Here is a 23,351-nt window from a genome sequence, read left to right on the forward strand (position 1 = left end):
GCGAGCCGGAACTCCCGATCCATCTTGAACATAGGTTCCCGGGGACCTACAATCTTACCCGGAATCCCCACGAGTAGTGTCCAATGAAGACAAAGCTGGTAAAGGTTAGATGGCACCCGGGCCCAAGTTGTTTGGCAGATCAAAACTGACAGTAGACTTTTGAACATATAGGGGTAAAGAACATGTCGCTATCATTTTATTTCTTTGCAGGTGTCTGCACATGTCGCTATCATTTTATTTCTTTGCAGGTGTTTGCACATGTCGCTATCATTTTATTTCTTTGCAGGTGTCTGCACATGTCGCTATCATTTTATTTCTTTGTAGGTGTTTGCACATGTCGCTATTAAGTTGTTTTTTTTAAATTTCTTTGTTAGGTCGCCATCATAGTACGTCCTTTTGTAGGTGTTTGAAAATGTTGCCATCTTTGTATGTCCTTATATAGGTGTTTGAACATTTGACCATCTTTGTATGCCCTTATGTAGGTGTTTGAACATTTGGCCCGCTTTGTATGTCCATATATAGGTGTTTGAACATTTGACCATCTTTTATGCCCTTATGTAGGTGTTTGAACATTTGGCCATCTTTGTATGTCCTTATGTATGTGTTTGAATTTGTCGCAATCATTATTTTCTTGTGACAGAGGCAGAACAAAAATGAAATGTTAAATGATATTATTAGGTATTAATAGTTTATTCAAGAACTTGATCAACCAGTAACAACAGAAGACAATAATCTTGCTGATTTAAGCGCGAAATAAAATCACTGTTAAAAAGAAAACCTTTTTAAGGACTCTGAAATTGAGCGATTCAGCGGGTACATGTACATCTTGCAGCGAGCGCTAGTTCCATTCTGGTACAATATAAAGTTGTTAAGTGTATCAAGTGTATTCAGATAGGAATGTTTTGGAGCTTCAGTGTAGTGGTCAGTGGTCATTTATCAGCGACTACAGGTCACCAGCGCACCATCCTGGTGTCCACACGCCTCCCCAGTTCCTGGGTTTACCGTTAGAGTCAGCGGCTGGGACGTGGGCAGGGGTAAATGTGGCACTCAAGGTATCTAGTTTGGCCTTCAGCTGATCCACCAGGTCCGGGAACCTCCTCGACAGGTCTCTGCTTTCAGTCGGATCGGCTGCAATACACAAGGCGATTGACATTACCTATGGTATTGCTTTTCTGCCAGTGGACAGAAAGTACGTATGTTACAGTTAGGGTTACATGGAGGAGGATGCACTGGCCATTGACCATTCGAGCTTTCCTCCCACATTAAGCTGACACGCCGTTATATAAATGGAATACAAACACATATTTATCTATATATACCTTATATGACCGATGGGTATTATGCAGGTAAATTAACTGCTGGGGTGACATGGTCAAGACAAATGGTCATTTGCCTTCGTTGCTGTCACCCATCAAAACGCTATCCATATTCAGGATCCGTTGTAAACATCCGAGGCTCCTGATGCTGTAGTCATATTTGACAAAGCAGCGTCGTAACTCAACTGCAGCGTGGGACGCGCCCAGGTATATATGTTTCCCCTATTTCCATTAACGTGTGACCTGTGAAGATCCGGGGTAGAATAGTTCTTCAGCAACCCATGCTTCCTGTAAAAGGCGACTATGCTTGTCGTAAGAGGTAACTAACGGTATCGGGTGGTCAGGCTCGCTGACTTGGTTGAGGCATGTCATCGATCCCAATTGCGTGGATCGATGCTCATGATATTAATCACTGGATTGTCTGGTTCAGACTCGATTATTTACAGACCGCCGTCATATAGCTGGAATATTGCTGAGTGCGGCGGTAAACAACAAACCAACCAACAACCAACCATTAACTTGGAGAAAGTGAGCGTGTTTGCTCTAACGCCACTTTGAACAGTATTTCAGTAATACCACATCGTACCAGCTTAATGTCCGGAGTGATTCAGGTCTTACACGCTTACCACTTGGGTGAAACACAGGAGCACGCATAACCTTCTGACAACCTTCGGACAAATTAAGGGATGCAACTCTGTACATTTTATTGCGGCACTGAGGTCACTTGGCCATCCGTGCCATCGGATGACAAGCTTGACTCTTGCTCAGAAGTTTGATCAAGCTTACAACATTCAAGGCCTCAGTAAATCTTTCAAAACATTTGATGTGGAGAATATTTCCAAAATTGATCAGTGACAAGAATAATGTCCGTTGCAATTCCCTATTTTGACTTGTACCATACGTCCCGTGTTATTTAAGTTGAACAGTTGACATGCCTTTGTTTGTGTTTGTGATGGCTGTCACCGATGGGACAGGATAAACTCATCTTTTCTCGAACATCTGTTATCATAACTATTTGATGTGATTCATAAACACATGATTATGATATAGTGGGAATCGTACAATCGACTCTGCTTTTTGCAGAGATCTCTTATGTAAATGCAAAGGGTTTTGTCGCTGTTATTTATTTGGCCGTGGATACCGCTTTTGGTCACGTAAATGAAGGGATAACAAGGGCCATGGACCCCATTAGTTCCTGGTGTCAGGTAGATTTGTGTTATTGGTAAGCTTGCGGGATCAGCATCAAACATGTCTTGCATCCCTCTGATGACGATGTCCATCACGAGGATACTAATTGGGCACGTTTAGAAATGACTGTGTCATGCAATTGATATTTGTGTTAACATAAGGCATATGTAATACATAGGCATAAAAAGAAAACGTTTCATTTTCACTTTAAGGCTCTGCGTGCGTTCATGGACGTTATATTGATTTCAGTAATCATTCCATGTACATTTTGTATGAGTTTGTGAACTTTACATGGTTTGCATCCTCGTGAATTATGGAACAATGTGAATGGATGTCTACGTTTTGAGGGTGACAGATTATTTCACTCAACATATGCATTTTAGGCTAGGCATATTAAAAGAGGAAACATGGTATTTCCGTTACCGTCGATGTCAAAGAGACGATATTTAACCGATGTCGCTCTGTTTCTCACGGCTCGCCGGCGTCTGTTGGTGAGTGGGACGTCGTAGATGTCACTTTTGCTACCAGGGCTCCCTTTGGTCAGCTTGTAGGACCCGACCCTGTCAGAACAACAAGACGATTCATTATACATAAGGCGGTGGGGTAGCCCAGTGGTTCGCCCGCCACACCGGTTCGCTTCCAAGCATTAGTACATCTATGCATAAAGATTCAGAGAGATAACTTCAACTTTCCAACAGTCAACCTTATCTTTGTGTCGAGAATAATGTTATTTTGAGGTCAAATAGCCAATTCCCTTCCACTGATTTACCCACCAGAACTAGAAATATAGGAGACCAGTGAGAACGCCTCGTCTGTTTCATATTTAGACCTACGCATAAAGAATCAGACTGACAAAACTCTTTCCACAAGTCCGTATGACGAAAGGGATGACTTCAACATTCCAATAATCAACTGTCACTTTATGTCAAGCGATTTCCAGCAGCTCTAACCTTTGGTGTCTACATTTCATAACGATGCTCTTTCTAAGTAGGACCGCCTTCGTGGTCTAGTGGTAGAGCGTTCGCCCGGAGAGCGAAAGGCCGGCGGTTCGATCCCCGGCCGCGTCATTCAACAGACGTTATAAGATGGTACTTGTTGTTACCCTGTCTGCAATTCCCGACCTTTTTTTACATGTACCATTTGTTACCGTTTTTGTACAGGTGAACACTTGACTTCAATTTGCATGTGTTTGTGACGGATGCCACCGATGAGGCAGGATACGCTCACCTTCTCGCGAACATTATGAAAAGGGTTTTGTCTCCTATATCTCAAAGAGTAGAGGCGGTGGTGTAGCTTAGTGGTTAAAGCATTCGCTCGTCACGCCGGGTTCGATTACCCACATGTGTACAATGTGTGAAGCCCATTTCTGGTGTCCCCCGCCGTGATATTGCTTGAATATTGCTAAAAGCGGCGTAAAACCATACTCACTCACTCACTCAATGAGTAAAGCCTATTTCCCCCGCCGTGATATTGCAGAAATATTGCTGAAACGACATAAAACTCAACTCAACTCACTCATTAGCTCGTATTTAAAAGAGATCAGTTTAGATTCAATTGATAGAAGTGTGTAATCGTCATATTACCAATCTATATAATTTTTTATATTACTGATATCGGTATTTCATTTAGTGATATGGTCAACTGATTTGATGATATCAGTTATATAATATATCTAAATGCAATACTGTGATATGATGGTAGTTATTGTGCTGTCCTTCGACGACACGTGTTAATGTTATTAACGTATATAACATAGCTACGCGATAAATCGCAAAGAACGAAGTGTGATTTATTTCACGAGAAAACATTGTTCTATCATGACGTCATTTCTGGTGATTCGAATATGCGCTCGCAACTTGATAACGTCATATGTTGGTCGTCGTTATGTTTTAGAGGGAAGTGTCTCGTAAGCTTTACCATAGATGTAGCTGGGATACGCAGCTACATGCAGTGGCCGAACAATCGCATCCAAAAATGGGAGAGAAATGACAACCAGTATTAGGAGAAAAGGTACAGATAATCGACGTGAGGATTGTGAGAATATGCGGAAAACACCAAACTTAACTCACTTGTTCGTAAAATGGACTTGTCCGACATTTCCGAGGGCGGGTTCAATTCAGGGAGTCATCATTTTAAAAAATTGGGTAAATGTTTGTAAAGCATGTACATTTTATCAGCATCCTTAGTGGGGTGATGTTGATATCTTATACAAGTAATAAAGGACTCGTGGTGGCTAATCGTTCAATAAAACACCCCATGGTTTATTCTCCATACAGTGTTTTATTGCATGAATCGATAAACAACTTCCACACGTCGCTAATTTCTTAAATAACATATTAAAGTCACAAAATGGCTGAGCTATTGAGGATGTGGCGCTCACTCACGGCGCACTAACCTGATGGCTGCAGTGTTCTTGATCTCGTCAATATTGTAGACAAACTCTGTTCTGGCTGACGCGCCCTGGCTCTTGATCATGTCCCACTGACTCACGCCGTCGATGTTGTCGCCTGAAACACACGGGGCAGACATGGCATTGCAGTATTTCATGGTAGTCTTGTTATGGAATCAAAACAGGCGGTTGTTTTTACTTTTTTTATGACACCCATTCCTTGGTGGAGTAGCCTCGTGGTTAAAGCGTTCGCTCATCACACCAAAGGCCCGGGTTCGATTCCACAAGGCGAGGAAGTTTTTTTTATGATTATGGAAAGGCTTTTGTCACTTTTTTCACGTGCACGCTGTAACAAGTGTAAGCACATACAAGACATGTTTATGTCTAAACGGAGTACACTTTTTGTGTGTTCTATATAAACACGTTTAGGGTCTAAACACATGAAAATGAGCTATCGTCTCACAGACTAGCACCACCTAAACAGAACATCCCCATAATCTGAACATGTTTAAATTCTCAACACGTTTGGAGTTTAAAAACGTTGAGAATTTAAACATGTTTACGACAAAATGCATTTTATTGTGTATTATTCTAATCATCTAAATATGTTCAGAATTTAAACTTGTTTAAATATAGGGAATTTCATAGGGCGTTAAGTCAAATATCATGGATAACAGAAATAATATAAAGTGCAATTAGACGCGCAAATTAGATTCAAATGCACTTGCATAACACATATACCGCCAGGACTGACAGCGAACTTGGCACAATATCAATATAAACATGTACAAATAAACTAAGCAAAGTTAATGGTGACTTCGAAAATTGACATTTGTGACGACACCAGTCTCCGTACCACAGTTGGTGACATGAAGATGAAGGTTCGCATCCCACAGAAGTTTAAATAGTGGTGTGACTAATAGTATTTACATCACTTCTTTGAGTGGCATTTAGAAGTTTGAAAGGTAACTAAGATAAAATTGTTATGGATGAGCAACTTCTTTATTACAATTGGGCGACGATTCGGTGTAGATTCTAACACCGTTATCAAGCAAATGATGTACAGACTAGGTAAGAGCATGATATATATATACATAACAATAGATAGATGTTTATATAACAGATAAGGTTGATGTGCACTGATTGATTAGGTAGTTATGATAAGACAAGTTTAAACAAGAGATAGGGTTGATGTACAGATTACCTTCTTAGTAATCCTTGTGTTAATCCCATACCCATCAATCACTGTACATCAACCCTATCTCTTGTTTTGCTCATCCATAACAATTTTGTCTTAGTATTTACATCATACCGGAAACGGAAGATGACAATGAACGTATATCTGATTTACTACGATAGACCCCTAGCTTTTTAATCTTATTCCAAACGTCTTTATCCCTATACAACACTAAAAACGTAAAGAGAGCGCCACCTTTTTTTTAAAATTACCTACAATGAATTTCAAGAAGAGGGATATACTGGTCTTTGCCACATTTAGACCCTAATCATGTTTAGCTGTTAAACACAATCCTAAACATGTTTAGGCCAAAACGTGTCACAATTATGGGACAAGGAACGCGTTTATGTTTGTGTTTAGGATCTGAACACATATTTTTCAGTGTAAAACCCATGCCATGGTGTCCCCACTGAGATATTCTTGAATATTGTTCAAAGCGCGGTAAAACCCAACTCACTCACTCGCTTTACAAAACCAATAGTTCCGCCTGATAGATATGGAATCGTCCGTACATTATGCGGTACATGAATAGGTTCAAAGCAGCGAATGTTTAACGTAGTTGCCCTTTAATAAGCATTTGATGGTTACATTGGATGTGGCAAGACAGACGGATTGTAGTCTAACATTTAGTCTCTGAAATCGTATATTACACAATATCTTTCTTGACTCTAAAAATTAAAAAATCCCCTTTGCTGATTACTAGCTAGAGCTGGCAAGACTTGCTTTTGTATGCGTTTCTAGATTTTTTTCATAAAATAAATATATTCCACAGTCATGGTGCAGGACTAGACAGATAGTGGTATATCCAATAGACTGATGGCTGTCAATTGGGTAATATCAAGGATCCATTACCAATGGTTTTAATGTGGCAAATGTCAACCGAGTCCTAGTAAATCGATGTTAACAACACGTGTAAGTCGTCTTGAGTTTCCGATAAACCATTGGTCGCAAGATTTAGGCATCCTAATGTGTTTGACGAAGTAAAACAGCTCTTCATCATTCGTCAAAAAATCGGCAATGGACATGGTATCTACAAACTGCGCCTGTCGCAGTCACCTCGGGCTTAGATACAATCACTATGTAACCATGGTAACCTTTCATGGCATTTTGTAAAAAACTGTTAGCAGTGTATCGCTGTCCTTGTATCTATTAAAACGATGTCTCCAACAACATGATCAAATAAAAGTGACAAAACCTTTCCATATTCAAAAGAAATCTCTGCCAAAAGCAGATTCGACATTTCGATTCCCACTATATCATGAGCATGTGTTTATGAATACATTTCAAAGATTAATGACACCAGGTGTTCACGAAAAGGTGATCGTATCCTGCCCCACCGGTGGCACCCGTTACAAACACATGCCATGCTGTTCCCTTGTTTGAATAAACACCAGTTCACGCGCACAAGTGAAGAAAGTACTGTTTCCGGTCATCTAATTTGCATACTTATGCCATTGGGGTGTGGCATACCTGATTTTAGTCATAGGTTTATGAAATGGATAAATGCTTGCGTTATAAGATAAATCAATGTGGTGCGAGCGTCCAACAGTAATAAACAAGACCCGGATATATCTGATCCTGTGACCCCGGCTATGTGTTTGAACATTCACGATCCAAGTTTAACAGCTTGGAAAACTCTTTATGGTTTTAACTGCTTTTCGGTTCATTGTCATGTGGCGTTTAAAGCCCAGAGAGGACTTTTAACTATACGGACATGTCCTTTCTACTGTTTACTGACTTGTGATGAAATATGACAAGATTCTCTTTAAAATATCTCTTATCTTACTTTGTGAAACTCCAGCGACCTCCAAAAGCGTTGGGTACCAGTCGACTGCGTGCAGGAAGCTGTGTAAGAATCATGAATGTCTTTCAGTGAGATTATATCTACCAAATAAAATCTACATGCACAATAATGTCATACAAATATGTGATAAATCATGTATAAAAACAACCGCGGTGGAAATAGTTTTCTGTATTTTCATTTTAGTTTTTGACATATTCGCTTTTGTTTTTGACATTTTCATTTTAGTTTTTGACATTTTCATTCTAGTTTTTAACCTTTTCGCTTCACTTTTCAGCGATTCAATATCTTCTTTATACGTGATTTATCACATGTTTGTATGGCAAATCGTGTTAATTTGCAAAAGGTTACGATAACAGTAAGTGAAATATCAAAATATTGAAAAACAGACTCCATGTCCCTTATGGGCCACCGTACGATAACACAAAGAAACGTGTGATTTAAAACACGTCTGTTCATTTTCCATCATTCGTTTAAGGGTTTTTTTCTTTCTGAAGTAAGTATTTATTATTAATGAAACAATACAATTAGTCGGACTAGATGCAAGCGCTGATAGACGTCTTTTATAAAATATAAAACTTTACATGTTAATCTTATAATGTATATATTTTGTGTTGAACTAACACTGGCGACTGAGTGAATATTGATTCAAACCGCACTAACAGTACTGAAGCCAATCACGGCAAGGTAATATTAGAAACTGATTATGTTAAAGGAATGTCAAAATTATTCCTTCTCAGCCCCGAGCTTGATAGGCACACATCACTCCATGCTTGTCGTATTACCGATGACTTGGTGATTACAATGTCCTGGCCGTCGTATACCGACGGCGTGGAGCGTTGTTCATGATATCAATCACTGTTACTAACTGCCGCCTTAAACACATTCATGTTCGCTCCGAAATTGTGTACCATGAGTCTTGGTCAAAGGTCACAAAATATTATATCATGATGTACACATAGCCATCGAGAAGGTTTGAAGACAGAGAATTCCACTGTGACGTATTGAGGTCACGTGTTACTGTGCGTCTTCCAGCCTTTTCGTTTGACTTAATGACTATCCTTAATTTATAGATAAAGCCCATCGATATGGAACCTAGGCCAGTACCCACTTTGACTGAGTGTATCCCGTGACGTCTAGATGAGTCTTACTGTAGACGAACGCCGGGGTCCTCACCCCACCCTCCCAGTAGGTGGACTTGCTCCCCCTCAGGGGGTAGTTGTTTCCGCCATTGTTAACATCTCCTCCATTCTGTTGGAGATAACAAACGAAAGTGTGATACATACTTAGCAGCGGTTCCATGCATATGTTTCACTGGTGTTAAAACTCTGTTTACTCGACATATATCTCAGGACAATGTAAATGCACCTGCAGCAACATTATTGGTATTATGCTCTTATATTCGTCCCCCGATTCTCTCGAAATACGGATAACTCGATCTATCATGTAATGGACAGGGCTCTCGGCAAGATAAAACAAAAGGATAAATACCGTATCCACTGGGGCCATTTACAGATAAATATGCATATATAAGGTCAGGTAGGAACTACTTTCAGTATTTACAAACAAACATGGCGTCGCCCTTCTCTGTCGGTGATCGAGTCAGAATTAATTAACCATCAAGGATCTGGACTAATTACTGGGCCTAATTTTATCAATATAAAAATAATAGTACACTATTCCAAAATTATTGGGGGTGGTGTGGTCAAAGCGTTCGCTCGTCACACCGAAGGCCTGGGTTCGATTCCCCACATGGGTACAACGTGTGGAACCTATTTCTGATGTACCCTGTCATGAGAATTCTGGAATTTGGCTAAAAGCAGCGTAAAACATTACTTACTAATCTTTAACAGATTAGTAAGCAATTCTTCTCTCTCACAATTAAAACATGTCTGTAGATGAGACTTGAATTTGCATAATTACAATAATTCTAGCTCCCTCGGTATACGTACGTCTGAAATGAACACAAGCACTAAATTGTCCAGGAATCCCTTGTCCTCGAGAGCTTTCCTTATCCTACCAACGGAATCGTCCATCTGGGTTACCATACCTGCAAATAAATTGGGGGTGACAGCTTAAATAGGGCGATGACCATAACGATTGGTTGTCATACCAGCAGGTCGTCAGAAGAGAAACATCACCGATTCACGGTTTTGGTGTATTATCCTCTCTGAAGAGAGATTTATCTTCTCTGTACTTGCAACTGTCAGTTGTGAAAACTGAATCAGAAAACGTATGGTGTGGTGTCTCCATTCAAAGACCATGTTTCAGTGGAAACTAAACTAAACTAAACTAAACTAAACTAAACTAAACTAAACTAAACTAAACTCACTCACTCACTCACTCACTCACTCACTCACTCACTCACTCACTCACTCACTCACTCACTCACGCACGCACGCACGCACGCACCTCACACCACCCCACCTCATCCCATCCCACCCCCACTCACTCACTCACTCACTCACCCACTGACAGGGATGGACTGTGGGACTCGGCACTCTCACAAACCTCAACCGCAGTGGAATTGACAAACTGTGATTTTAGACTTGACGACCGCTGTGTGGAGCTGTTTATCTTACCGCTGTAAATACGACGGTTGTCGTTGACGACGCTGCTGTACTGAGCCTCATATGCAGGATCCGTCTGCACAAAGAGGACGCAAGTCATTGACGCGGACATACTGCCGTCGTTATTCAACAAGTAAAATATGAACAAAGTATAATAATCAAATATTACGTGATCTTACATTCATATTAGTATCAAAGCATATACACTATCAAACAATGGTATTAAACATGCAATGATATTTGTCCTTTGAACGTAGATATTACGGTTCTACCGAAGTTAAATTGCTCTAGTATATAAACTTCTGTGTATATCGTAGCACGGCACTTATCCGTGTATTAACGATAAAAAAACGCACTCAAAAACATTTCAGGGTGCTCAGTATACAGTGACCAGTGTATGTATATTCATCAGTGTAAGTACAGTTGTGAATGTGTACAGTATACAGCGTATGTAAACTAATCTCTGTGTGTACAGTAATCAACTTGTGAACAATGAGTGTCTGTACAGTAATCAGATCGTGTACAAGAATCAGTGTGTGTATGTATTCTGTATAAGTACGATAATCAGTGAATGTACGGTAATCAGTCTGTACAGTAATCAACGTGTGTACGGTAATAAGAGTGTGTACAGTAATCAGGGTGTGTTCAGTATCAGAGAATGTTCAGTAATCAGTTTGTGTTCAGTGAAAAAGGTGTACAGTAATCAGAGTGTGTTCAGCATCAGAGGGTGTACATTAAACATTGTGTACAGTAATCAGAGTATTTACGGTAATCAGAGTGTGTCCACTATCAGAGAGTGTACAGTAGCTCACCTGGAGGGGCGTGTGTGCGGCCTGGTAGGCGAGGTACAGGAACATGGGCTTGTCGGGGTCCTGGCCGTTGATGGCGTTTATGGCTATGTCCGTATACGCCTCCTGAAAATAAAGAGAAGTAGCTGTACTCTTTAGTAGTAGTAGTAGCAGTAGTAGTAGTAGTAGCGGCAGTAGTAGTAGAAGTAGTGGCGTTAGTAGAAGTATTTTTAATAGCAGTCACTGTGTACGTGCATGCGCTTCGCTATATAAGTTCAAATAATCTTGCACGCGACGTTAAACCCCATTTCACCCAACCTCACCCAAATAGCCGATTCAAATTGTATTCAAATATATACTGCAGATAAACTAATAATTCACACTGTTGTCGTGAAAAGCCATGAATGAAAAAAGCAAAGCACGCAAACAAGAAAACAGCGTTATCACTATCCTCCGCTACAGACCACATGAGAATTAGAGTGTTTGTTCATACAGTAGTGAATAACATGGAAGTTAATGTTACCTAGAAGAATCCTAGACAGGTACTCTGGTCGCTTTGTGTCATGTGATGTTATGTTTATGTTAGGAAGAAATGATTACTTAATGATTTTTAGTCTGTTGTATTCAGTATCTTAGCTTACCGTAGAATGTATGCCATCATAAGAGTGGTCGACGGTTGTGTTGATACGGAAATCAAAACCGTTACCTGGAATACAATGATAATTTTCATTCCGTTTCAACAAAAACAAAGGGACAGCCTAGTAGTTAAACTAACTATAATGCATCATTATTTTACTTTCAGCATGCATCCTCCCTACTTCAGTATCATTATGTCTGACCATTTTGTGGGGTAGCATGGTCGTCAAAGCGTTCGTCACACCACAGGAATCCATTTTCTGATTAAATTCTGTTTTCTATGTAATAAAGCCCCTCTCTCTTTATATGCACTTAGGATCCATGTAGTCACACCAAAATACCGGGGTCAGTTTTCTATATGGGAACTAATACGTCTATGTAACACATACCTGGTGTCGCAAGCCGTGATGAGGCACGAATATTGCTAAAAGCGGCGTAAAGATATATTCATTCTGATATCAAAATATGTTTTGGGACTATAGTGTATGAACATTTTTCGCATATTAATATAAATATTACAGTTTATAAACAGTTACTAGACACTTGTAAATTGGCAGTCCTAGCAAAAATATATATTTTGATTCAAGTCACTTAAAATGCACATTGTTTATATTCCAGCTCAGATGCTATGTTAGATATCACATCTGCAGTTAATGACTACACCTTACAGAAACAATGTCTCAGTTTCATACAACTCGCGGATCGCTAATTAAAACGTCGACATCTCACTGGTCTTATAATAGCCCATGGAGCTTTATTCATAAATATTTTTCGAGTGATTACAATTTTAAGAAATGGAAAAAGTTAAACTTAAATCTGAGACTTGACCTAGGTCATATCCTTAACAAGACTTAGGGCTACAGTTTTTCTTTGAACTGGCAAGAATAAAAGTCTTCTCGATTGCTTTTAGGGGCTTGATAATATTCTTTACCCTTCGATGCGGCTGGGAAAAGTAGTATAGTCCAGATGACAACTCTACAGTGTATAGGGGAGGTGAATAAAGATCTTGCAAGGTGATTATTTATTTCAATCCAATCTGTGACAATCATGTCATATTCGGGCATCGATTCACAAATCGTTAGACCATCGGAAATCCCATTCTCAAACAAGGACTTGTAGCTTCAGGACCGTGGAACAAAGTACCTTTGTGCAGAACGATAAATAGAACAATGTGACAGATGTCCCGTTATTAAGTGTCTTGTTCGTTCATTTCACCGGACAATGACTACCGTTAAGATACCGTTAATGAAGTCATGGCTGTAGATTACCGGAAGGACACGCTCTGGGACTGTTTTTATTATAACCACATACAGCTGTTTGCACTTATCCGACTGATAATGCACATCATTAAGGCAATATGTTTCATGTAGAGGAGTGACACATACATAAACCCATATGTATCTCTTTGTCGTGTGAATAGGTAGGTAAACAATAAACACAGATGTTCCACTCAACCATTTGTCTGTCGCATAGCGTCAATCTTGCTTCCACGATCGAATAATATTTTGTCCAATATATTTCATATGTACATTATCAATCCCCTTCCTGAGATTATGCGCTTGTATAATATTTTGTATGGCAATTTGAACAGATATATTAAAATACATAATGTTTAATTTGTCAACTGTCTAATAAGTTTATTTTAATTGAAATAATAGCCAAATATTCTGGACAACGTATACTCATAGTAAATAGAAAGGGAACAACTTGGTCAGTGTGTGTTAGGTTCCCATTTAACTGTGTTTCTCGATGATGCCAGATATTGTAGAGAAAGAACCAATTTCAATATCTTGTTCATGGGGACACGGTTGGCCCAGTAGTTGAAAGAGCCGTAATTCGCTTTGCAGAGTTAACCGTGACACGGACCTACAATAGTGGGTTCGAGTTCGAGGTTCGTCCTGATTATAATCATCGATTTCTCAGCACAATACCCTCGCTCATGATGAGATCACCAACGAGGTATATATATACATCTAAGACCTGGAATATTGCTGAGTGCGGCGTAAAACAACAAACCAACCAACCAACCAACATCTAAGACCTACAAAGGGTAGGTGATTAAAAAAACCAATGAATATACTTGTTTACATACAGTGATACCTCTTTAACTCGAAGTCCTGGAAATCCGTAGAAATTATGTTAGGTTCTCCGTAGATCGAATCAAACGAAATGTCGATATAAGATCCTAACGCTATTTGGCATTCTGATGAGAATAATGTTAAATGATATATCGAGATATAGGAGTTCGAGATAAAAAGGTTCCATGTCTCACATTACCATTCATATGGTCATAATGTCCAGCTGAACCACCAAGAAGCCCTCCGGAAGTGTCGAACCCTCGATACGTAGGGGTGTAAGTCCAGTTGCACATCCCGAGGTGCCACCTGACAAAAGGGTAGTCAGGTTAGTCATCGGCGATAAAAAAAAAAGTTGTGGTGGTTAATTCATGTAAAACAAGGGAACAAACTCAGAGATTTCTACTGACTAATGACTTTATTAAAGTTAAGTGATAATCCACTGTTTTTTTTTAAAATACCAAGATCATATTTCTTTCGTTTCGAAATTCCTATTTGTTTGTGAAATTGAAAACAAGGAACTATGAGGTTAACGAACCAGATGCATATTTTACATTGATGACAAGAATTCATATGATTACTACAATTTCGCATCATGTAGAACTAATCCTTATGTTTGAATATATTTAAGAGTTCAGATACTGAAACGTTTAAATAATCGCTTTCTGTTGTTATTTCCGCGTTTGTTTTGGCAAAGGTAGCTTGACGGGAATATGGTACAGTCCGTTTAATTTAAGATTACTTATTTTGTACTTTCACATTGTGCCTCGAGTGCTCTTACAAGATAATGTTCCTGCAGAACATCAAATGTCTCAGAACCCAAACAGACACCCGCAACCACCTATGAATCTCAAATGGTCGGTCCTATAAACGCGCACCTGGTGCAACCTTAAGACACCCGCAAATGAAACAATAATATACAAATCTACAATGATATACGTTGACTTATTCCGAAATGCCGGGGACGATGATGACAAATGTTAATTTTGTATTCCGATGTATCCTAAAGAGACGCCGTTCTATTCATAAAAAATCTGGTGACCAAAATACCGTACCTGAGTAATGCCGGCGTGGAAGATTCAAGAGTGGCCCAGTGATCTAAGGCGCAACGGTTCGATTTGCAGAGTTGCGTCCCTTTAATGTGCCCGAAACCTCCCCGATCGTGGGTTCGACTAACGGTTTTAACGTCTGTCTGTGACCTGCATCACTTCGGGCTTTCCTCCCACATAAAGCTGACACGTCTGATACTGCTCAAAGCGGCGTTAAACCCAACTCACTCACTCATCATCCCCCACGCAACTCCCGATCTCCGGATACACAACAAATTAGACATGCGTCTGATCCATGTGCTCGTCTACTTACTTGCCGACCATGTGTGTGGTGTAGCCGTTATCGTGCAGTTTCTCAGAGACCGTACTCTTAGTTGTTGTCAAAAAAGAGGGGGTGTCACCTTTGATAATTCCATGCTGAAACAAATAAGGTTTAGTCTTAGCATACAGTTACCAAACAATCTTTATTCCTCATTTAATGACGGGCGGTAGCCTACTGCTTAAAGCTCGTCACACAGAAGACCCGGATTCGATTCCCGACCATGATGGATGCAATGTGTGAAGTCCATTCCTTGTGTCCCCCGCCATTGTTGGAATGTTGCTAAAACCATGCTCATTCACTGTTCGGCAATTGTCAGGGATTTGATCACAGAAAACATATAGTTCATTGAAAAAGTTGAGGCATAACTGAACGTCGACTGCTGTGTAAGATCAACTACGGATATAACAAACGTCAAAGGATTTGAATAATCAGTTGGTCACATCCGGAGTCAACTTTCACTAAGTACCCCTCGGGGTACCATTGTCATTGGTCTAGGTTAAGGACCAGGATTTACTCCAGTCGCAGAGCCACGACAGATTTGTGAACACGAACTCTGATCTAATCTGATTAATATCAGATCGTTTCACCTTCTTATACGATGTCACTGTGTGAAGATCTGACGTAACCTTCTTTGGGGGTGCTTCCATTCAGCTTATAAGCGACTTCTAAATAACCTGTGTGTGTGAACGAAGCAGTTAGATCAGCATATCTGATTTAGGTATGTCGAAAGCGAATTATAATCGGGGAATCCGAAAGCATAATAATACTAATATAAATTTTTGTTGTTGTATTATGACGTCATTTCTGGAGATTCGAACTTGCGCTCGCAACTTGATGACGTCGTATATTGGACGACGTTATTTTTTAGAGGGACGTGTCTAGTGAGTTGGGCAATGTAGATATACGCAATGTCCGAACGATCGCATCCAAAAGTGCAAAAGATATGGCAATCGGTATTGGGAGGAAGGGTACAGATAATCGACGTGAGGATTGTGAGATTATGCGGGAAATACCAAACGTTACCCACCTGTTCATAAAATCGACTTTTCCGACATAGCCGAGGTCGGTTTCTATTTAGGGGATCATAAATTACGGATAGATTTTATTAAGGCTTATCATCATCCTACGGGCAGGACGTTACAGGCAACATACAGGAGGGAGCATGGCCATCGAAATAATTATGAACTTGCCATGTCTGTTTATCTAGTGTTACTTGAATATTGTGACCCATACGTGTGCTAAATTAACATCTATTGAACAGAAGAAACAAGATTTTCGCCCTCGTGATCTGAAACTTCTGGCTCTACCCATCATCTTGTACATCACAAACGATGGCTAGCCATATATCTTTTCATACACATCATGGGTGCTGGGGTAGCGCAGTGGTTAAAGTGTTCGCCGCAGGATCGATTCCCCACATGGGTACAATGTGTGGTTTAATTATAGTTCCCAACTGAAATTACGGATAGATTTTATTAAGGCTTATCATCATCCAAAAAGAGGCTGTACATACTGTTCCATATACGAAATAAACGACTCTTGGTCGTTATTTACCGTACAATAAACAACTCCCATTCGTCATTTATTTCTTAAATATTGTAGGGTTTCTTTCAGCGCCAAGGCATATTCAACCAAAAGGCTGTACTATCGTGTGTATATCTGTGTTCTGGGGGGTTTGCTTTAAACTCATATCGAAATTTCCAAATCGAGGTTGTAAAGAAATGAAGCCGAATCATTTAAGGAAGATGACATGCGATTGGTTCAAGAACTCACGCAACCTTCATTTTGATTGGATGGTCGAGTCGCTCAGGGTTCACATGACGCGACCTCCCATGGAGGTATCCTCCGATTATCACTCAGAGGGGCATCGCATCGGCGGAGTTAAAGCTTTGATTAAAATAGATTTGACCCTGACCACAAAACGACTATGACGTCAAGATGGCCTAGTTCGAATCCCAGACTTCCCCCCTTTATCATCCTTAATTTGTCAGCACCATATCCGTGCTCATTGGTCAAATACAAGTGGTGAACTATACTACTATACCTGTAGTCCCAGATGATATGGGTAATAGCCAGTGAGAAGGGCACCCCTTGTTCTGAAACATCACAAATTACTGGATAATCAACACTGATTTCTCAAGATGAATAAAAGCGACAAAAAATCCTTTCCATAATCACAATACATGTAATATATATATTTTTTTAAATGACAAAACCTTTTCCTTAATCATCATAAAAACGACAAATACGACAAAACCCTTTCCATCTTCGTAATAATGAAAAAAGCTACAGACCTTTTCAATAAAAATAAAAATAATAATGATAATAATAATAATAGTCGACCAATCGAAGTGCCATATTAAATCTTCCCAGACTCAGTTTTTCAAGGAGAGGCTATCTGATCGACCACTGCATCCAGTTAATGTGCAGTGTGTTGAGAAGATCAGCAATCCTGCAGAGTCCTTCGCTTGGATGAGATGGACTGGCTTGAAAAGCGAAACAGAAGGCTTTATGTTTGCTGCTCAGGTCACTTCCCACTCGAAACCGTCAATGTGTGATTTTGCATCAAAATGTAAATATGAAATGTAGATTATGTAATGAATTTAATGAGACTGTCCAACACATTGTCAGTGGATGCCATGCTTTCGCACAAACACAGCATCTTAAGCGACATGATGGAGTGGCGCAATCATTTTATTACCGTCTTCGCCATGCTTGTGGTTATGACACAAAGGTCCATCCATGGTACGACCCGGAATATGTAGAGGGCGTCATGGAAATTGATTAATACAAAACATTTTGGAATAGGCCCGTATACAGCCTAAGATGTATCCAGGCCAACAAACCTGATCTTGTCCTTTTTAAAATCCAATGAAATCATTTATATTTTTGAATTATTTGTCACTTTTGACACCAATGTGATTGACAAGATTCAGGAAAAACATGGCCAATATTCAGACCTGGCGTTCGAAATGTCACGCTTGCATCCCAAGTACCAAGTTGTTCGACTCCCCATTGTTCTCGGTGCTTTAGGTTTGGTACCTCCGAATCTGTTGACTGATATTGGGGGAGTACCCGGGTTTGCTACCAGCCCTTCTGACAATCTGGGTAATGCAGAAGGCTGCAGTGTTGGTGAGTCTTCACATTCTCCGAAAAGTTCTGGATGGGTTTGACGAGGCAGCGCTTCCTGGGAGAAGTCCCTTTCGCTGTCTAGGTTGCGTGTAGAGGGGGCAAGGGCCCTGAGTTGATGATGAGCCTAACTAGCCTGACTGCGCTATGATCACCCAAACCCTCTTTGCTGCATTTTGTATTTTAATCTGTTCATAATGATAATATTGATCATAATAATCATATTAAAAAGCGGCAAAACGTTTATCATTATCACAATATTAATCTTATTAATTAAACATTTCCAAAACCATGATGATAAAAGCGACAAAACACTTTCAATAATCATACTAGTAAAAGCAACACAACTTTTTCAGTAATCCTCATAAAGATAATAAAAGTGACAAAACCCTTTCCATATTCATAATAATGAAAGCGACAAATCCCCCAAACCTGCCATTGTTACTGCTTCAAGGCATACATTTGTTGCCACAACGCAACATTCCTCCAACATGTTCTTTTAACGTAAAACCAGGATGTATTCAGCTGGTTTACGGACCACCTCCGTGGTCTAATGGTAGGACGCGGCGGGGATTCGAACCACCGAACTTTCGCTCTACGGGCAGGACGTTACAGGCAACATACAGGAGGGAGCATAGCCATCGAAATAATTATGAACTTGCCGTGTCTGTTTATCTAGTGTTACTTGAATATTGTGACCCATACGTGTGCTAAATTAACATCTATTGAAAAGAAGAAACAAGATTTTCGCCCTCGTGATCTGAAACTTCTGGCTCTACCCATCATCTTGTACATCACAAACGATGGCTAGCCATATATCTTTTCATACACATCATGGGTGCTGGGGTAGCGCAGTGGTTAAAGTGTTCGCCGCAGGATCGATTCCCCACATGGGTACAATGTGTGATTTATTTATAGTTCCCAACTTACGGAGAGCACACAGGCATGACGTAGGATGAGTTGAGGATGACGCCCTGGCTAGCCAGACCCTGCAGGTTTGGGGTCGAAATGTCGGGGTTGTTCCAACTGACGTCATTCCAGCCTTCGAATGGAAAAAAGCGCCATCACACAAAAACGTTGTGAAATGCCAGCTGATTTCTGCTTAGAACTAGGTTGTCTTTAGTCAAAGTAGAAGGCCTATTATGCCTTTGTGAACTATACCACAATGTTGACTGTGCTTCAAAACAGTCATTAATAAATTTCTTCAAAAAATTAATACAAAAGTTGATGGAATTTGGTTCTATTCAAGTTTGCTCTAACTGATATAAAAGAATGGGCTACTTATTATTCTTGACTGAAAATGACAAATGCGGCATAAACATCTACTCACTCATCCCTTTTGCAGGTACATTACCCAAAGGAGGTCGCAGGTTATGACCTAGTTCTCCTAATTACCAAGTCACTCCCTTTCTTTTTAGTCTTGTTTTAACGGCTATGATTTTTCTAAGTCTTTTGACGTAATGAATGACAGAAAACACAAAAGACGTAACCACAGTCGCGACGTCAGTTTCAGCTTCTGTGCTGTCACTGAATCAACACCTTCTATAATAAAGAGCCTGTGAGGCGGTGGGTTTGCCTAGTGGTTAAAGCTTTCTCTCCTAACGCCCAAGGTTCGGGTTCGGTTACCCAACATGGATACACTATGTGGAGCCCACTTCTGGTGTCCCCCGTCGTGATATTGCTGGAAATCTTTGTTAAAAGAAACATGAAACCCAACTCAGTGAGTAGTATAGGATACACCCTGTCGTAACGAATGCCACTTTCAGTTTATCTTTACGTCAAGTACGTGTCTAGTCATGCAGTCAACCTATAATTTGGGAAAAACCCACTAGCATTTGACTTCACCCAAGACCTCATATTGGTATTATTAATACATACCGTCGATGTGAAGTCATGTGCATCTCGGTAAACTCCCTTCAAAATGACCCTTAAGCAGGGGACAGCGAAGTTAGATTAATTAATAATAATATTCCTATCTATACAGACCCGCACAGCACTGCCTTTTAAGCCAAATGGAATTTGTTTCGGTAGATATTCAAGATTCCTGGAGTTGGCATTTTCTTTACTTTGTTGCCTCTACAGACCTTCACTCTATCTTTGTTGCCTCTACAGAACTTCACTTAAACTCTGTTGTCTCTACAGAACGTCACTTAAACTTTTTCGCCTCCAAAGAACGCCACCTAAACGTTCTTGCCTCAAGGAAACTTCACCTAAACTTTGTTGCCTTTAGAGAACTTATCTTAAAAGTTGTTGCTTCCAGGAAACTTCACCTAAACATTTTTGCCTCTACAGAACTTCACCTAAACTGTGTTGCTTCCAGAGAACTTCAATTAAACGTTGTTGCCTCTACATAACTTCACTTAAACGTTGTTGCCTCCAGGGACCGTCACTTTAACTCTGTTGCCTCCAGAGAACGTCACTTAAACTGTGTTGCCTCTACAGAACTTCACCTAAACTTTGTTGCCTCTACAGAACTTCACTTAAATTTTGTGGCCTCCAGGGAACGTCACTTAAACCCTGTTGCCTTCAGAGAACGTCACTTAAACTTTGTTTCCTCCAGGGAACGTCACCTAAACTTTGTTGCCTCTACAGAACTTCACTATAACTTTGTTGCCTCTACAAAACGTCACTTAAACTCTGTTGCCTCCAGAGAACGTCACCTTAAATTTGTTGCCTCCAGAGTAGGTCACCTAAACCTTCTTGGCTCCAGGAAACGTCACTTAAACTGTGTTGCCTCTACAAAACTTCACTTACACTTTGTTGCTTCAACAGAACTTCACTTAAACCGTGTTCATTTGTCTTGACAGTCATTCACTCTTATTTATTACCAATGTGAATATTTTTCCACTGGTAATAAATCTCAAACAAAAGGAACCTCGTATCCTCCCCTAAACAACACCTGAAGTATAAACAATGTTGGACATTCAACATCGAAAGGCCAAAATAATGTAACTATGACAGGGACTGTAAATACCGCCTCACATCATTTCATATTCCCCAAGGACCTGGTTTATTTACAGGATGAATAAAACATAATTCTAGTCATATAACAGACAGTCGTGCTTAACATGACTCCGACGACAGTTCATGTACAGATTCCTGTTGTGGGTGCTCTCAGTATTTTTCGGGATTCACATAATTTTCATCTCTATTTTGCCCTAGACTCACAATGGAATTTCTTCCGGCGGATAATCGAGTCTGGTTGTTCTCAGGCTTTGACGTTTTGTATTTGAATACTTTTTATAAATATGAAATATAATAAAATGATTCCCGCCTAATGTTATTATATCGAATAAAATTCTATTAATTTGTTAACTGTGGCCAAAAAAGGGCATCGGAAGTAAGAACTGATGACACACATGAGACCCATTTAATCCCCTGTCTTTAATCTTGTAATCCAAGCGTCCATTACAAAGACGAATACAACAATTCGGGGTGGGAGTAGGGGATGGGGTGGAGGTGTTGCGTACCAGGTAATCGGTGTACTGGGACAACGCCATCACTAAACCAATTGTTGATATATTTTCAGTTGTGAATATGACTTAATAGACGACACACCCTGTGGACCAATTTAATCACACGGTGACGCAATCAAAGGGACCAATTCAGCATTATTTGATCATGACATACGGTGACATGGAACTACTTTAACTCGATTAGAGTTCTGTATATTATATGTACCTTGATAGACTCGGGAGAATCCACATCGATACTCTAGCCTATTACGTACCAGCACACCAGTGGGTTACCCTTTTCGTGAACACCTGGTGTCCTCACTGAGTTTCAGCGTTCCATTCATATAAGTTTCATCACCATTTTACCTTCACGCCCAATGGATACTGTTTCGGCAGATAATCGAGACATGTTATTCTCTATATTTAAAATATCTCGGGCAAAGTGAACTACAAACATGTGTTATCCCCGAGAACTTCGAGTTAAAGAGGTTTATATCTGGTAGATGAGTTTATAGTAAACAACAAACATTTAAACGGAAAACAATACACACCTATCTTGTACAATACGTCGTTTTGTGTTGTACTTACGATCTGATGTCTTCATGAATACACACATATTGAGTTATGCGTAGTATTAAATCAAATACATTACACAACGATCCTGTAAATAGTTTTGTATAATTGTTACAACATGATATCGTTGGGACTATTTGGATATACTTACCCAAATCATCAGCAACAATCAACACTATATGAGGAGGGTTCGCAGAGCTGACGCTCAGTGCGGAACAAACGAAGAGCCAACACACCATCAACATTGCTGTCATTATGGCGACTGCCTCGCCTGGACGATCCAGTTATATACTACAGGCGACTGAGCAGGTCCACAGTGACGTTGTTTGCTCACAAGGGCGTGAAACAGATGTAAGATTTTTATCGAATAAGTGGGAACGAAACACATGCTATTCGTGATCCACGATAATGGGGTGATGATTAAAAAGGTTTGAACTACTGTCACAACAAGCCCAAGGACAGATGGGTTGACACCTTTAAAACGATAGCTCAGATATTAATGAGATGTAATCTATCTAAAACATAACCACTGAACGTGTAAGCGTTGACGTGTGTGAAGGTGTGTAAGCGATGACGTGTGTGAAGGTGTGTAAGCGATGACGTGTGTGAAGGTGTGTAAGCGATGACGTGTGTGAAGGTGTGTAAGCGATGACGTGTGTGAAGGTGTGTAAGCTATGACGTGTGTGAAGGTGTGTATGCGATGACGTGTGTGAAGGTGTGTAAGTGATGACGTGTGTGAAAATGTGTATGGGATGACGTGGGTGAAGGTGTGTAAGCGATGACGTGTGTGAAGGTGTGTAAGCGATGACGTGTGTGAAGGTGT

At 40.1% G+C, this 23,351-nt stretch overlaps 1 protein-coding gene across 1 annotated transcript; it reads right to left on the reverse strand.

The window, feature by feature from the left end:
- Positions 1-813: 813 nt before the first annotated feature.
- Positions 814-22,782, reverse strand: LOC139462024 (arylsulfatase I-like). Its single transcript, XM_071243524.1, has 14 exons — positions 22,680-22,782; positions 19,431-19,542; positions 17,416-17,467; positions 15,363-15,466; positions 14,203-14,309; positions 11,931-11,995; positions 11,314-11,415; positions 10,514-10,577; positions 9,884-9,981; positions 9,043-9,182; positions 7,917-7,975; positions 4,900-5,011; positions 2,928-3,064; positions 814-1,128 (listed from the first exon to the last, which is right to left on the reverse strand). Exons 1-14 carry the CDS (start codon positions 22,780-22,782, stop codon positions 944-946), a joined length of 1,440 nt encoding a protein of 479 aa, XP_071099625.1. The 3' UTR covers positions 814-943.
- Between the last annotated feature and the right edge of the window lie 569 nt (positions 22,783-23,351).

This window comes from Haliotis cracherodii, unplaced genomic scaffold, assembly GCF_022045235.1.
Source record: "Haliotis cracherodii isolate W230 unplaced genomic scaffold, xgHalCrac1.p SCAF_15, whole genome shotgun sequence".
Classification (NCBI taxonomy): domain Eukaryota; kingdom Metazoa; phylum Mollusca; class Gastropoda; order Lepetellida; family Haliotidae; genus Haliotis; species Haliotis cracherodii.